Raw genomic sequence first — 15,934 nt, forward strand, 5'->3', positions numbered from 1 at the left:
CCATGCTGAAGTCCGAGGAGTCTGAAAATGGCCCCAAAGACGACATCGTCGTGACAACATTAGGAGGACATAGGCACGAACAATGGAGGAACAGGTGGCAGGCACCAACTAGACACCCACCAAAGCCTTGACGCACCGTTCCGCATGTTCCGTATTGTAGGAAAAGCAAGCAGCTTGCACAATGGCTGTGTGCTCTGGTAGCCGATTTGCAGCGTCCTAGTGCATCGATCGATGGTGAGGTTACGCATCTGCTGCAAAGGCCGAACGCCCGTGCGCTGGTGGACTTAGTGAAGCACAGCTGGGCAATGGCTCCCTGGCTGCGCTTCACTTAACTCAGCATCCTCTGTCCGCCCTCGTCTATTCCCTTCGTCCCTGCTGCCTCAAACTTCAACATCGCCTCAATCGCACGACGTGTTTGCCCGCAAGTGGCGCGCGTCTCTCCACAACTCTCACCCTTCCACGGGCTCCGCTCTTTCGTTCCCACTAGGTTTCCTCGATCTGCGCCAGATCTCGCTGAGCACGCCCGTCCTGTTTTTTATTATCCGCAATCCCGGCGCGCGCCTGCCTCTTCCATCATGTCCTCTTCAGACGACGACACTCCTCTTGTGAGAGGAAAGAACCAAGGTGAGTGCGTCCGGCAGTCTGCGCTATCTCCACGCGCCACGGCTATCTCCCTCTCACGCGCCCCGATCGCCCTTGTCAAATTCCACCCTCTCACCTCCCAACTATTACCAACCTCCTCCCTCGCTACCTTACCCAACGTAGCGCAACCAGTGCGCCTCCACTAAAGACGCAAAATGGCTAACGAAACTTTTCCAACAGCAAAGTCCAACGAACAGATCACCAAAGAAGAAGACAGAAAAATGGACGCCCAAGTCCCTTCCAACGGTCACGTCGAGCCCGGCATCTCAATCCGTATGGGTCCAGTCGCCGACGACGACAAGATGGATATCGATGCGCCCGAGACCAACGGCGCCAACGGAAAGCGCAAGTCGCGCAGCAGCGTCACAAACAGCAAATCGTACAAGGACGCCAGTAGCTCCGAGGATGACGACAAGCCTTTGGTAGGTCGCCCTTGATGAAATTCACGCGCGTTAAGCTGGACTAACTTTCCAGCAGAGCAAGCGGCGGCGAACCTCACAGCAGGCAAAACCCACCCAGGACGACTCCGATTCAGAACTCAGCGATGTGCCTCTCAAGGCCAGGGTGCTCCCCAAAGCAAGCGCCGAACAAATCGGAGAGTCTGCCGACTCCGACGTGCCTCTCGCCACGAAGCTCACTAAGAAGAAGGAGTCTATCGAGAAGGCCGCTGCAAAGGAGGCCAAGGCCATGCGCAGCAAGGAGAAGGCTGCCCCGAAGCGCAAGCAAAAGGTAGAAAGCGACAGCGACGACGACATTCCTCTTGCGAAGAAGAAGGCGCCGGCCAAGAAGACAAACGGAGTCAAGAAGGAAGAGTCCGATTCTGACGCGCCGCTCGCCAAAAAGGCCGCCCCGAAGAAAGCCACCAAAGCGAAGCCTGCCGCCGCCGCGCCTGTCAAGAAGGGCAAGGGCAAAGTCAAGAAAGAGGAGACGGAGCAGGACGAGGAGGCTGAGAACGAGGAGGAAGAGTACCGCTGGTGGGAGGACCCAGGCAAGAGTGATGGCACCAAGAAGTGGGACACGCTGGAACACGCCGGTGTTGTCTTTCCTCCCGAGTACGAGCCGCTTCCCAAACACGTCAAACTGGTGTACGATGGTGTACCTGTTACCCTGCACAAGGACGCCGAGGAGGTAGCTACTTTCTACGGAAGCATGCTGAACTCCACCCACAACGTCGAGAACCCTACCTTCAACAAAAACTTCTTCGGGGACTTTACTAAGGTTCTGGATAAGACTGGGCACGGCAAGGACAAAGATGGGAACACAGTCAAGATCAAGAAGTTTGAGAAGTGCGACTTCAAGCCCATCTTCGAATGGTTCGACGCGGAGCGCGCTAAGAAGAAGGCTCTCTCGCAAGCCGAGAAGAAAGTGCTCAAGGCTGAGAAGGAGGCTGCTGAGGCTCAGTACATGTACTGCCTGTGGGACGGTCGCAAGCAAAAGGTCGGCAACTTCCGCGTTGAACCCCCCGGTCTTTTCCGTGGTCGTGGTGAGCATCCCAAGACCGGTCGTGTAAAGGAGCGCGTCATGCCCGAGCAAATCACCATCAACATTGGCGAGAATGCTAAAGTCCCTGAGCCACCCGCGGGTCACAAATGGAAGGCGGTCAAGCACGATCACGAAGGCACATGGCTGGCTATGTGGCAAGAAAACATCAACAGTGCTTACAAGTACGTCATGCTCGCTGCCAACTCCGACATCAAGGGCCAGAGCGATTTCAAGAAGTTCGAGAAGGCGCGAGAACTCAAGAAGCACATCGACCGCATCCGCAAAGACTACCGCAAAGATCTCAATTCCAAGATGATGGCTGATCGTCAACGTGCTACCGCCATCTACCTCATTGATCAGTTCGCCCTCCGTGCTGGTAACGAGAAGGGAGAGGATGAGGCTGATACCGTCGGTTGCTGCTCGCTCAAGTTTCAGCATATCACTCTGAAGCCGCCGGAGACTGTCATCTTTGACTTCTTGGGTAAAGACAGTATTCGGTTCTACGACGAAGTCAAGGTTGATCCGCAAGTCTTCAAGAACCTGAAGCTGTTCAAGAAGGAGCCCAAGACGACAGGCGATGACATCTTCGATCGGCTGACCACGTCGGGTCTCAACAAGCATCTGACAAGCTACATGCCTGGTCTCACCGCAAAGGTATTCCGTACCTACAACGCCTCGTACACAATGGCTCGGCTGCTCAAGGAGATGAAGGCTACTGGTACAGTCCAGGAGAAGGTGAAGGCTTACAACGATGCCAATCGTGAAGTTGCCATCTTATGTAACCACAAGCGTACTGTCGCTGCGAGTCACGCAACCTCCATCGAGAAGATGAACGAGAGGGTATGTTGTCGTCGCACATTTTACTGTTTTACTATGCTAACTTCTGTCAGATTAATGGTCTTCGTTATCAGGTTTGGAGGACCAAGATGATGATGATCGACGTGGACCCGAAGATCAAGAAGAAGAAGGGTGCTGAGTACTTTGAGCGACCCGAAGACCTCGACATGGAGTGGGTCAAACAGCACCAGGAGGCAGAGATCGAAGAGATGCGACAAAAGATCACCAAGAAGTTCGAGAAGGAGAACGAGAAGCTCAAGGCCGACGGCGAGAAGGAGATGAAGCCCAAGGAGCTCGAGGAGCGTATGGAGAAGGTAAATGAGCTGGCCGCCAAGTACAAGAAGGAGAACAAGACTGGCAAGGTCGAAGCTGAGGGCAAGGGTCCAACAGTCGACAAGCTTGAGGGTAACATCGACAAGCTTAACCAGCGCATTGAGAACATGAAGATCCAGATGGAGGACAAGGAGGGCAACAAGGAGGTTGCCCTTGGCACGTCCAAAATCGTAAGTCACTCCACGCCCATCTTGCATCATCTTTGACTAACCGCAACTAGAACTACATCGACCCTCGTCTCACTGTGGTCTTCTCCAAGAAGTTCGACGTACCCATTGAGAAGTTCTTTTCCAAGACACTCCGCGAGAAGTTCGACTGGGCCATCAAGTCAGTCGACGAGACCTGGGAGTTTTAGAGCAAAGCATACATGCAAGGCGGGGTTTCCTTGTCTTCGGACATCTTCTTAGATTTGCATCGGGTGCACACAGCATCATAGGGTGAGACTGACTGGGCGACATGCGGCGAAGAAAAGCACGATGGCATTTAGTACTATTTCCGTATGAAAGGGCATGGGTGGTACGGTTCGGCGAGCATGCGACATGACTTTGCGATCTCATTTTACTTCAGGGAGTCCACTGCATAGCTTTAAGATATTCATAGTAGCTCTGCGATCTAGCCAGTCATCTACAGCAATATATCAAATAGAGACTCAGCTGAAAAGGATTACTGATGCATATGCAAGTGCGGGACGATCACCATCCTTAGTGACGTTCTATGCATGAACTGCTGTTCGACTCCGAGGTTGTGCATGCATGCCTGTCTTTGAATGCACCGTCACACAGCCTGCTCTGGATGCAAACTACATGTCGGCTGGGTCGCACAATCACGATGGGTGGCATAGAGCGGTGTAAGAAAGTGCGTCGCAGCCAATGATACGGCCTGGGTACCTGCGTTACTTTTATTGATAGGAGGTACAGATCGAAGAGATCCCTAGATTTGCACGCCGTGTGCTACGGCACCCGGCGCCGACAAGCCTCGGAGCCCGGAGTTGCATGACACAACGCCGGTACGAACTGTGTATGTTGGAGGCGCCGTCCCTTGGCTTGACAATTAATGTTAAGTCGCCGACGAGGGCGTTGGGCTGATGAGTAGTCACCATGCCGCGGAATCACAGCAACATCTGACGGCATTCTTGCTCTTCAAATCGGCCGCTACGAGTCCTTACTTGACTCAATGACCATAATATTGAATACATATCGGCAATGCTACGAGCCGAATTTCTTGTCACGTTGCCTAGCCTAGCAGAAGTCATCTGAACTTGTTACGAAGCGAGGGTTTTATGCAGGCTAGACGTTAAGCTAGAAGGACAACCCCAGCATCGTGTCTGTAAAGGGGAAGGCGATTTAGCGACAGACCTCGCGGCTCCGCACTTGTTTGCTTTTTATTCGGTAATCGCTCGTTGAAGGATGGCGAGTGTGGCTTACACATTGTACACAACGTCGGAGAACGCCCAAGGATGATGGCTACGTCAGCCAGGGATTGCCAGATAGCTCTGTTGGTGTGAACTCCCCCTGAGTTCACCCCCACTGTCGGGCTGTCATGCGCCCAAAGTATTGAAGCTCGAGACAAGGTCCAGCACTGCGGGAGCGCGCCGTCGTTCACCGCCCGCTTCTTGTACATCTCCCGCGACAACCGCTATGTATCCAGGAGATAGGAACAGCAAACGTCATGCTGTGAATATGAGGGGATACGGTGGAGCGGATCGCATTGTGTGCTCGTGCCCAAGTTGCATAACGTGGCGGGTGGCGGCGGGCGCCTTCAATACAATTGTCGCGGGCTCGCTACATACGAAGCCCACATAATCTCGGTCGACTTGCTTGCGGAGCGGACCACTATGGTGTGCATTGGATCAGCCACAAGTGCCCGACCATGACTGCTACTGGCGGCCATAGTTGGTTTTTGAGCCTCAGTGATGGGCGTGGCCTCTTGCGAAGAGAATTATCGCCGGGCTTGGGTGTGCACATTTAAATATCGGCCTGACTGCCCCCCTCCTGCGGGTCAATGAGTCGCGCATATTGGGCCTGAGTTATATGACATCGTTGTGGTGCCGCGGTATCCTACTTGGAGTATCTCTCTTCGTGGTTAGTCCCTCTCGTTCCAGCTCGACGCCCGCGATCACGAACGCCGCGTGTTATCTTTCTTCCAACGTGAGCAAGACAGACGATCGCAGCAAGACGCTTCGCCTATAGCAGCCGTGATATTGTCCCTCGCCAGTTGGTTCCTCGCAAAGACGGTCTGAGCGCGATCCGCACCGCTCAAATCTCCACCCCCGACTTTGGCCTTAGCAGACACCATCCGCCCACTGCGCCCTTCAGAATCCCCTAGCGATCTCTTCTTGCGCGCACAGGAGACGCAGATCACGAACATACGCGACCCCAGAAATGGCTTCAGAAAAGCCTTCGGTGCTGATAATAGGAGGGTTGGGTAAGGCTCGCGCTGGGCACAACCCAAGCATGCCACGAGGGCTGACCATGTGCATTAGGCTACACCGGGCGACACCTCACCAAGTACATCCACGACAACAACCTCGCCTCGCAGATTCGCATCGTCGACAAACATCTCCCGGAGCTGGCATGGCTTGCACCTGAATTCAAGGAGGCGTGCTCAAGAGAGCGGTTCATACAGGCGGATGCGGCGCAGGAGAGTGCGTACCCCTGACCATGTCTCTGGGTCCAAGGGATGTCTACAACAAGACGTTCGAGGCTAATTCGAACCCTACAGAATCCCTCCCGCGAATATTCGACCGTGAAGGCGGCGCCGAATTCGACTATGTCTTCAACTGCGGCGGCGAGACCCGCTTCGCCCAAGACGAGAAGGTCTACGAGCTCCGCTCCTACGGCCTGTCCATGGCCATTGGCCGCGAAGCCGCGAAACGCAAGGTCAAATGCTTCCTCGAAGTCAGCACCGGCATGGTCTACAAGCCCGACAGCGCACCGAGCAAAGAGTCGGACAAGCCGAAACCCTGGTCGAATCTCGCGAAATGGAAACTCAAGGCTGAGGAGGACCTGGCCAAGATCGAAGGCTTGAACCTGATAGTGATGAGGATGGCACACGTCTACGGGCCGTACACGAGCAAATACCTGAGCACGGCGCTTTGCATGGCGAGGGTATACCAGAGCAAAGGAAAGGAGATGCGCTTCCTGTGGAAAGAAGACCTGAAGACGAACCTGGTGCACATTGAGGATTCTACGAGAGCGCTGTGGCATGGCGTCGAGTGGTACATGAAGGGGCCCCCAGGACGCAGACCGGCACCCACCTTCAACATTGTGGATCATGCGAATCACTGTAAGGCCTCTCCACACCACGTCATCCTATCTACTGCAGTACTGACATGACGTTTAGCCCAAAAAGACACTGCCCAGCTCATGGGTAAGATCTTCAACATCGAAACCGGCTTCCACGGCACACTCATCTCAGCCTTTGCACGATTGAACCTCGACCATGTCGTCGACGAAGTCAACGACGAGACGCTAGACCCCTGGGCAGAACTGCAACAAAAAGCCGGTATCAGCCAATCGACACCGCTGACACCGTACATGGAGAAGGAGCTGCTGAAAGATGCGGATCTGAGCATGGACGGGAGTCTGTTCGAGAAGGAGACAGGCTTCAAGTAAGTCACACCACTATTCACATAGAAGATTAAGCCAGCGATATCTAACAAACCACCAGATACAACGTAGAGAAGATCACCAAAGAAAAGGTCGAAGAGGTCATTGAGAGCTACAAGAGGATGAACTGGTGGCCATAGCCTTGGCCGCTCGCCTCGCCCACTTCTTTTCCATCGATACCCTCCTTCTTGTCACGACCTTCCTCACGACGAACCCCCTTTCCCGTATACCCAACCACCAAAACCACCACCTTTTACATCTTCCAAAACGACAACCGATTGTTCAGTTCAGCATAGCATAGCAGCGAAAGCATGCATTACTTGGAGCTCTGGGCTCCCTTTGACCCGATTCGACAATTTCTCCCCTTATGGTCTTCTTATGTCTTGCGGGCATTTGTATCTGGCAGTCGCTTTTCCCTTGTGTGTGTGTGTGTCAACCTTCTTCCTGTATGTTTGGGGCATGTATCTGGTTTGCGCACGGTACTGTATGGTGTTGATCTTTGCTGCTGCTGTCGGAGCATGCGAGTCTTGGTGTTACATACCCCTCAATCTAGCATTTGTTCTTGACTTGCCGTAAGATGACCAACTGTGCTCATTGACTGTTGGCTTGTGCTATAGCTTCTGTGAGGTACGAAATGCTGAGAACAGGTGCGTTGCCTGGGCTAGACCAGCAATGTAAAACATCGCCGGAATCCTACCCAATGACTACATGCTATCGATCCCACCAACCCATCTCCATCATCGAAACCTCATCGCATCCCTCATTCTAGATATCGATAACCTGACTAATTCGCTAGCTACCCAGGCTACGAATGATCTTCGATGATGACCTCAAGCTTGATACCCTTCTGGATCTTGAGTTGTTCCACCCAAGTGGCGCTCCCTCCCACCACAGCATCACGCTCTGACATTTGCTTTGGACTCAGACCCCGCAACACAGCCTTCTTTAATTTCGGAAAGGTCTTCATACCCACCATCCAAGGAAAATCGCACTGTGTTCCGGTCCAGCTGTAAAGCCGTGCCTGGTCGAAGACGACGCTCTGGATAGTTTCCAACTGTTCGCGCGAGAGCTTGCGGTTCACGGCCCAGTAGTAGTGCACGAGGGTTACGTAGGGAAAGTTGAAATTGTTTCCGGAGTAGAATACCAGACGCGATTCAATGTAGATTTGTCGACAAGTCCTTAGTAAGGCGAGGGCGTAGGGGGCTAGTCCGCGGTCGAACTTGGCGCTTCCCGTGTAGACGGTGACTTCCTTGTTGTTAACGAGGGTGAACTTGTAGATCTTCTCGCGAATCTCTGCAGGCAGTGCGAGAAGACGTGTACGCGCGTTGGATTGTGTACTTTGTTTCGTCAATTAAATTCTGCTACATTGGTTGCTCTGTTCCTTACCGAGGGAGCAGATATTCGGGAGTATTCCCTGGATTCGGTAGGGCATCATCGGGACGAATGCTCAACTTCGGATCCATGATCGCGGTAGTTGTAAGTCAGAGGTGGAAAGGGTTTGCTGCGATAAGCACGCGACTGGTCAGACCGCGACTAGCGCAGATAGTCAAGAGCCATACGCATCTGTGAATGGAAAGTCTCATTCACTGTGCTACCAGCTCACGATACGATCAAGAGCTTCTAGTAGCGATTCTCTCTTCGTGCATTCTCGAAATTGGTACGACACAAGGTCAGTGAATGTATTATCTTGTTTGGCAGACTATACGAGCTGGATGATTATTGTTATGTCGCACTTTGAATGAATACCTTGATTACGAATGCGCACTAGATACCCTGTCAAAACGAGATTGATGACATCTTTGATTCTAGTGCGAGCTCACCTACTATACCAAAGCTTTCTCGAATCGAATGCTTTCACAACCCTTTAACCGATGTTGAAAAATCCAAGCTCAGGCTAGTACGGTTAGAAGCATCTTGCTAGACGCGTTCTGCTGAACCCGAATCAGGAGCTAGCTATTGTTCATCGATCTCGATAGGGTCAACGACCTCGACGACCTCAAGGACACCACGCTCCCGCATCGTCACATAATCCTTCCAATCATTGAAGCCAGCATGTTGCGCCAACAACTTGACGAAATTGACGTCGGAACCAGTTTCAGTGACGTCAACTTCAATCCAAATTCGCCGCAAGTTCGGGAAGAGGAGCGTGAACGGCATAGCTAACGGTTGTGGGGAATGAGAACGGTAGGATTTCCAGTCAAACGGGCAACTACATCCTCGTGCGTACCGTGAGCAGCCGCCAAACCCCGTTCCGTTGACCGAATCAAAAAGGAAGGGGTTATTAACTTGGATAGTTTGTATGCCTTCTAGCTGGGCTTGGTTGCGGCTTCCTGCAAAGGCATCGCGTTTGGAACGGCAGCTCACGACGAACGTGTTGAGTGCGTAAGGTAAGACAGCGGTCTCTGTATAGATCTGGCGGCATACGTATGGCAGCACAAACGCGAGCTTTCGCAGTTCTCCAGGCTTGTAGTCATCACCACTATTTTGCCAAATATCAAGTCCGGGGACGTTCATTGATATCTGGAAGCCGCCTAGAACTTCCTGAAATATCATGTTACGAATCTCCGCAGGTAACAAGAGGAGATTCGTCGACGCGTTGTGTTGGGTCCTAGTACATTAGCGTCTGACGTAGCCTTGGAGATAGTACTTACTTGGACAGCAAATGCTCTGGAGTGGGATCCATCTGCACCAGTCCATTCTTCTGGTAAGTAACTGCTGGCGAAGGGCCTCGATAATAAGGGGCAGAGTGTTGAGGATTCGCCATGATTTGAGCCAGCTTGCGCTGACGATCCAACGCTTTCCAGGCGCCGAGACAATTTGGCATGGCTACTAGATCTGACGTTAGACGTATGATTGGAAGGACAGTGGCCGGTTTGTCGGGTCGTATAGAGCCGATGATGGAGACTGGGCAACGGTTACAGTGGTAGTGTACAACTGTGGTTCCTTCGAGATCGCTTATCTTATAATTGGGCAGATTATCAGAGTAGAGACCCGTTCTTTGAACGGCCAGTCACTTTGAGTACTTGCAGGGGAATTGCTCGACATCTGGCTGCCTGGGGACAGCCTCGTTCGGTCACTAACGCCACTTTCATTGTCGGATACGCGCTACTCCTGTCACATATATCACTGCCGTATAGTGAAATAATCATAGTAATACAGCCGGAAACAGATAGGCAGAAACAATGACCCTGTCTGATGGGTGGCAGTGATGGAAAAGGGTTGTTGTGACAGGAAGCGCAGCAGAATGGATAGTCGGCTAGGGTGTTCGTGGCCGCCCAATCATCATTCGCCTGGTGTTGGAAACGGGACTGCGCCCGAACGTTCCCGCCCTACGACATCACTGCAACAACATCGAAGCAAGCAGGTTGTTTATAAAGTTTAGGAGGAATCAAGCAAGATTTGCTGTAGTTCCATCAGATATGCGTTTCATATTGCTTTGCAGGTCGAGAACGCAAGCACATACAGATCAGCTGCGGGTGGAAGGCAACCGCGGCATGTAGCTCGCTCAGCCTCGCAAGATGCGGTCTGACCTTTACGTGCTCAGAGAGGTTCATTACTGCCTAATCTGAGTATAGGAACGGATGAATACGCTGCTGCGCCCTGTTGGTTTGATAGCTTCATATATCCATGACCAACATGGAAGAAAGGCAGGCGGCAGTCTGTCTTCCCTCCTTGCTCCCTCTCCACCACAATGTCCCCTCTCCGCCGCACGAAGCGACCACCAGGCAAGATGGCTGCAAAACCTATCTGTCACCTACTACGCATGCCGTTGGCGATACTTCTCATTGTACTAGAAGACGTGTGTACTCGAACGATTGCTTCACATCGTTTCCCTCTTCTGATCACACCTGTCAGGTTCACGACACTGACCGGGAAGCCTTCTTCAAATTTCGTCTCGTCTCTAAAGCATGTCGCAATGAGTCTCAATACTTATTCTTCCGCAAATTTACTATCCATGATCGCACCCTCCTTGGGCCGACCCTGTCATCGCCGATGCTAGAGAGGCTCAGGGACAGAAATGGGAAAACTGGAGAATATGTCAGGCATCTCAAGATAGGTCCTTTCAAGGATGAGGACAAGTTCAGGCTCGAGATTTTACCCGTGCTGGACACTGTCCTAAGGAGCGTCAGTAACTTACAAGATCTTACCTGGCGTGTGAACTGCGAACTTCCGCCAGCCCTGCTCAACTTGTTCTCCGAACTGCATCCCTCGGCGCATTTGCACTGGATTTTGAAGAATCGCAGGTTCCATCCTCTAGACCACCGTCTGCTTTCGTCTCCCCAGCTTCACACTTTCGATGCGGAAGTTTACGCAACCGTACCTGAGCAGACCGGACACTCCCTGAGTGAACTTGAATATATCAAAAACACTGTGCCAGCTAGTCTCCAAGTTCTGCGTCTCACTACTATCGACGTTGATGGCTCTGTCCAGCGTGCGCAATTCGAAAATTGGGAATACGTCAAGTATAGCATGTTCCATTTCGAATTCGAGCCTGGCGATCAGTTCCCTGCGCTCTTGGAGTTGGCCTTGAGGCAGGGCGATTTTGCGTTTACAGAGCAAAACTGCAACTTGTGGGCGCGCGCAACGTCCTGGGAACGCCTGGAACGCTTAGATCTCCCCAACGGCACGTCGCCTCAATTCATCGCCTCCCTCACCAACCGCGCCATCAATATCAAATACCTCAGATTTCACATCAGTACGACGAACTTCATGATCAAGAGACAATATCGCCCATACAGCGGTGGAAACTGGCTTAACGCTAGCGTTGACACTATGTCTATCATGGCAAGATTTCTAGCTTCGATCAAATCTCTCCATACCCTTGACTTCGCGTACGAAGACAATGAGACCCTAACGAGATATCTACGCTTCATGTTACAGAGTCTTCATGGAAGTTTAAGGAGCTTGACCATATCTGACATGGGTGGTTACTATCACTTTCCCATGGACCCCTTACCCTCTGGAAAGCCGTATTGGGATCCGGAGCAATACCAAGAGGTGCTTGAGCTAGCACCCGGCTTGGAGCATTTTGATGCGCAGATTGGTACGACGAACAGGGTTGTGGGAGACTGGCAAGGCGAAGATCGCTATGCAGATGTTAAGAAGAAGTGGAGGACCGCGAAAAAGACCATCACCGCTTCCCAAAGGGTGAAAACACAACGGGCCAAGAGAGCGCAAAGATTGATTTTATAGATAGCGGCGTCGACGCTTACATACGTCTCTACGCGGATGCGAAAGTGAGCTCCACGCAGTACTTCGTGTATCGTCACTGGGCTGATGGTGGTGTCGAGTTCTTCTGCCAACATCGAGGCGCATCCCAACTTCTCGGATCTGTATCGGAAGCATTGGCCGCTTTGGTGCAAGCCATTCGTTGTCATCGACAGAACTTGCAGTGATGGCAGCACGGGTTGAGGAAGCGGAGAGGAATGTTGTTGGGTTGGGTGTCGTCACGAAATGGGAAGGTGGTGGGTTCGTAAACTTCGCGGGGTAATAAACCTGTTTCCTTTGTCAATTCGTCTTGTCCAATACCCAATGAAGCTCGTATAGCGTCTCTCGCATCTGACTGCCTAGTGCATGTTAGAATCTTCGGTACTATGGCGATGCTAAACGTGAGAAAGGGGTTTCCAGATGATCAATGGCCCCGCCTTGTCTGAGACCGAACTGAAAGATGCGACAGAAAAGACACTCGTATTCAGGAGACAGAACGAAATCGATTTCGGCCTTTTCCCAGCCTGAGGTACTCTATATTGAACGAGCCTGACTATTGCACAGATTTATATAACATTGATTGACTTGACTGGTGGATGCTATAGGACGCTTATGCCTTCTGGACGATCCCTGTTGCTTGTTAGCTCATGCCGCACGTTTGAAATGCAATGCCACATACTCTCAATGTCAGTGACGCTCTGATCAAGGATCTGCTTGAGGGTCTTGGGGTTCTCGAGCTCCTTCTCAATCTTGGCGATGATGGACTCGGCGAGCTCCTTCTGCTGCCTCTGCTTGACCTGGCCCTCGTAGCGGACCCACGAGTCGAGGACGGACTTGGCCTCGGCGGCGATGGCGGTCTTCTGCTCAAGCTCGAAAGCCTGGGCCTCGAGCTGGGCGGTCTCCTGTGGGGTTGTCAGTGTGTGGTCCTTGCATGTCCTCTGCCGTCGCGTCGCACCTTGGAAACCTCGAAGAGGGTCTTGGTGATGTCAATGACACCGCCGAGATCCTGGACGCTCTCGATGCGCTGCTTAACAGCGGTGGTGTGGTCCTGGCGGGCAGCGTTCAAGATGCCGGAGATCTTGTCGGCCTGCTGTTGCGCATACTCTCCCCAGGCAGGTCCGGCGTACTTGGCAACGGCCCAGAAGATGGTCAGGAGCGAGAGGGCGACAATCGACTCCTCGTTGACGACGTAGAGCTCGTTGCTGATAGCGGCGACACTGAGACCGGCGCCGGCGGAGAGGACGGCGGCCTTGGTGAGGGGGCTGTTGCCGGGGACGGGTATCGAGTCGAGGACGGTCTGGGCCTTCTTCTTGGGGTCCTCCTGGGGCAGGTTGGAGTTGTAGCGGGCCTGGACGGCGATGGAGGGCAGGGCGCGGAGAGGGAGCGATGGGCGGAGACGGGCGGCGCCTGTTGGGGTGAGCACGGGGTCAATGGCATCGCAGAATCATCGGGCAGGTGCTACTCACCGACCGCGCTCCTTGCAAGACGTGAGGCCATGGCTGTCTGATGGGCGTGGGGAGTTTGGGGTGCTGGTCGTCGTCGAGAGCTAGCTTTTCGTGATGCTGCGTGAACTCTGAGCCAAGCGCCGATGCCCATGCGCTAGCCGAACTTCGCCCGGCCCGCCCTCACTTTTCGACATCGCCAACTTTTTTGCGCCCGCGAGCAATTCAACTCCACGCCAAGAAATCAGTCGCAGGAAAACATGCCGGGTGAAAAGTCGGTCAGCATGTCTGGTGTCAAGAGGAAGAGGGACCCAAGCAAGCCAGAGCGCGGCGAATCCAAATCGAAGAGCCGGCGCAAATCCCCCAGCGACGACGGCGAAGACATACAGTCGGAGATCGTACAGCTCGAAGCACAAATCCTCGAATCGCGGAAACACTACAACAACATTGCAACTCTGTTGCAGCGAGCGAGACAACCAGACGCCGAGAATGAAGGTCCAATCCTCGCCGCCGTGGCCCTCTGCCGCGTCTTCTCACGACTACTCGTGACAGGCGACATGGTGAAGAGCAAGGGCATGAGCGAGGCAGAGGGTGTCATTGTATCGTGGCTGAAAGAGCGCTACCGAGATCTTTCCGACGTTCTGATCGACGACTTCCTCGGCAGCGAGCATCCCCCGAAGCAGTCTGTGGCCCTGACACTGGTTCTGCGGCTGGTCAAGGAGGAGGCAAAGTCACAGAAGGACTACAAGATCAAGAACGGGCCGCTGCCGAGACTGATCCGGGTGCTGCTCTGTCTCCCGCTAGACGATCTGAACCGCGAGGAATTTGCAGAGAAGTACCTCAAGCAGTTCGACGATATCCGATACCAGACCTTCCAGACCATCAAGTAAGTATATACACATGCTAACTCTCATGGCTCCCACTAACGCACCCAGGGATGTACTTGACAGCGAACTCGACATCACGACGCGCCAACTTGTAGCCGCGAACAGCCTATCCCTCCTATTCACACTCACCGAAGTCCCCAAATCAAAGACCGACATCCAGAACTTCTACGTACAAGTACAAGGGAAGAGCCCGATACCGTCCCTCCAAGCATACAAGGAAAAGGCACAGGCAGCATGGTTAGCCACGATGCGCACAGGTCTCTCCAAGGAGCAGCGCAAGTCTATCCTGCACAATTTCTCTCACCAGATTGCGCCATGGTTTCAGCAGCCTGAAATCTTGTCCGACTTCTTGACAGACTCTTACAATGTGGGCGGCGCAACGTCATTGCTAGCACTGTCCGGAATCTACTACCTAATTTCAGAGAAGAACCTCGACTACCCGTCATTCTACCTCAAGCTGTACTCCCTCCTCGACGAAGGACTCCTCCACTCCAAACACCGATCGCGTTTCTTCCGCCTGCTAGACACCTTCATGTCCTCCTCCCATTTACCCGCCAACCTCGTCGCCAGTTTCATCAAGCGTCTCTCGCGATTAGCTCTTCACGGCCCGCCCGCCGGTGTCGTCGTCGTAATACCCTGGGTCTACAACATGTTCAAGAGACATCCAGCTTGCACTTTCATGATGCACCGCGAGATCCGGGACCCGGCTCTGCAAAAGGAGCTGGAGGAGGAAGGCATGGACGACCCGTTCGACATGGAGGAGCTAGACCCTCTCCTCACGAACGCCATTGACAGCAGTGTCTGGGAGTTAGAGGCACTACAGTCGCATTACCACCCCAACGTTGCGACGCTGGCAAAGATCATTTCGGAGCAATTCACGAAGCGAGCGTACAACCTGGAAGACTTCTTGGACCACTCCTACACGGCGCTGCTCGATGTCGAACTCGACCGTGATCTGAAGAAGGAGCCGGAAGTAGAGTTTGAGATACCCAAGCGTATATTCACTGCAGATGAGGGGTTGAATGTGTTTGGACAGTTGTTGACGCAGGTTGTAGAGGCAAGGTAGTCGATGCATGTATAGCTAGAATGATACCCGGAATATTCACATCACTTAAGCAACTTCCCGGCCAACTCCCACACATTCATTCCGATAGCATAAGAGCTCTCACATGTGCAAACGTTCATTCGTCGGAACAAGACGCCGCAGAACCCTCTCACCCGTCATCCAGGCATGAACATGTGGGGACACCTCTAGCTCCCTACCATTCCAGCCAAACCACACACATCTAGACAGGGCCAAAACATATACACCAACACTACCACACGACAATTCCAAACTCCGCCTTCTAGCTCTGCTCCAGGATGATAAAATTGGTTGAGACGCACACTGCACTTGACCGGTGCTAGTTCAGCCAACCTGCCAAGTGCCATTTTCATCGTTTTCTAGCTGCAAAGCTTGCCCACGTAGCGCTTTGGCTAGTGGTGTGGAGCTAAT

The 15,934-nt window shown here is 53.0% G+C and overlaps 6 protein-coding genes across 6 annotated transcripts; 4 read left to right on the forward strand and 2 right to left on the reverse strand.

Moving 5' to 3' along the window:
- Positions 1-575: 575 nt before the first annotated feature.
- J4E84_009025 (uncharacterized protein) lies at positions 576-3,649 on the forward strand (the record flags this gene model as incomplete). Its single annotated transcript, XM_049391591.1, has 5 exons — positions 576-624; positions 823-1,064; positions 1,120-2,964; positions 3,015-3,464; positions 3,515-3,649. The coding sequence occupies 5 exons, from the start codon at positions 576-578 to the stop codon at positions 3,647-3,649; spliced, it is 2,721 nt and encodes a 906-aa protein (XP_049240719.1).
- Positions 3,650-5,675: 2,026 nt separating this feature from the next.
- J4E84_009026 (uncharacterized protein) lies at positions 5,676-7,042 on the forward strand (the record flags this gene model as incomplete). The annotated part of the gene is made up of 5 exons (XM_049391592.1): positions 5,676-5,718; positions 5,777-5,938; positions 6,016-6,579; positions 6,637-6,904; positions 6,964-7,042. 5 exons carry the CDS (start codon positions 5,676-5,678, stop codon positions 7,040-7,042), a joined length of 1,116 nt encoding a protein of 371 aa, XP_049240720.1.
- Positions 7,043-7,707: 665 nt separating this feature from the next.
- On the reverse strand, positions 7,708-8,365 carry J4E84_009027 (uncharacterized protein; the record flags this gene model as incomplete). The annotated part of the gene is made up of 2 exons (XM_049391593.1): positions 7,708-8,239; positions 8,289-8,365. 2 exons carry the CDS (start codon positions 8,363-8,365, stop codon positions 7,708-7,710), a joined length of 609 nt encoding a protein of 202 aa, XP_049240721.1.
- Positions 8,366-10,895: 2,530 nt separating this feature from the next.
- Positions 10,896-12,095, forward strand: J4E84_009028 (uncharacterized protein; the record flags this gene model as incomplete). The annotated part of the gene is made up of 1 exon (XM_049391594.1): positions 10,896-12,095. One exon carries the CDS (start codon positions 10,896-10,898, stop codon positions 12,093-12,095), a length of 1,200 nt encoding a protein of 399 aa, XP_049240722.1.
- A 625-nt stretch (positions 12,096-12,720) lies between these two features.
- ATP3 (atp3 gamma subunit of the F1 sector of mitochondrial F1F0 ATP synthase) lies at positions 12,721-13,607 on the reverse strand (the record flags this gene model as incomplete). Its single annotated transcript, XM_049391595.1, has 4 exons — positions 12,721-12,740; positions 12,790-13,012; positions 13,066-13,517; positions 13,577-13,607. 4 exons carry the CDS (start codon positions 13,605-13,607, stop codon positions 12,721-12,723), a joined length of 726 nt encoding a protein of 241 aa, XP_049240723.1.
- A 205-nt stretch (positions 13,608-13,812) lies between these two features.
- On the forward strand, positions 13,813-15,505 carry J4E84_009030 (uncharacterized protein; the record flags this gene model as incomplete). Its single annotated transcript, XM_049391596.1, has 2 exons — positions 13,813-14,438; positions 14,488-15,505. The coding sequence occupies 2 exons, from the start codon at positions 13,813-13,815 to the stop codon at positions 15,503-15,505; spliced, it is 1,644 nt and encodes a 547-aa protein (XP_049240724.1).
- Positions 15,506-15,934: the final 429 nt, after the last annotated feature.

Source organism: Alternaria hordeiaustralica (assembly GCF_023758085.1).
Source record: "Alternaria hordeiaustralica strain BMP 2776 chromosome Unknown scaffold_25, whole genome shotgun sequence".
Lineage (NCBI taxonomy): Eukaryota > Fungi > Ascomycota > Dothideomycetes > Pleosporales > Pleosporaceae > Alternaria > Alternaria hordeiaustralica.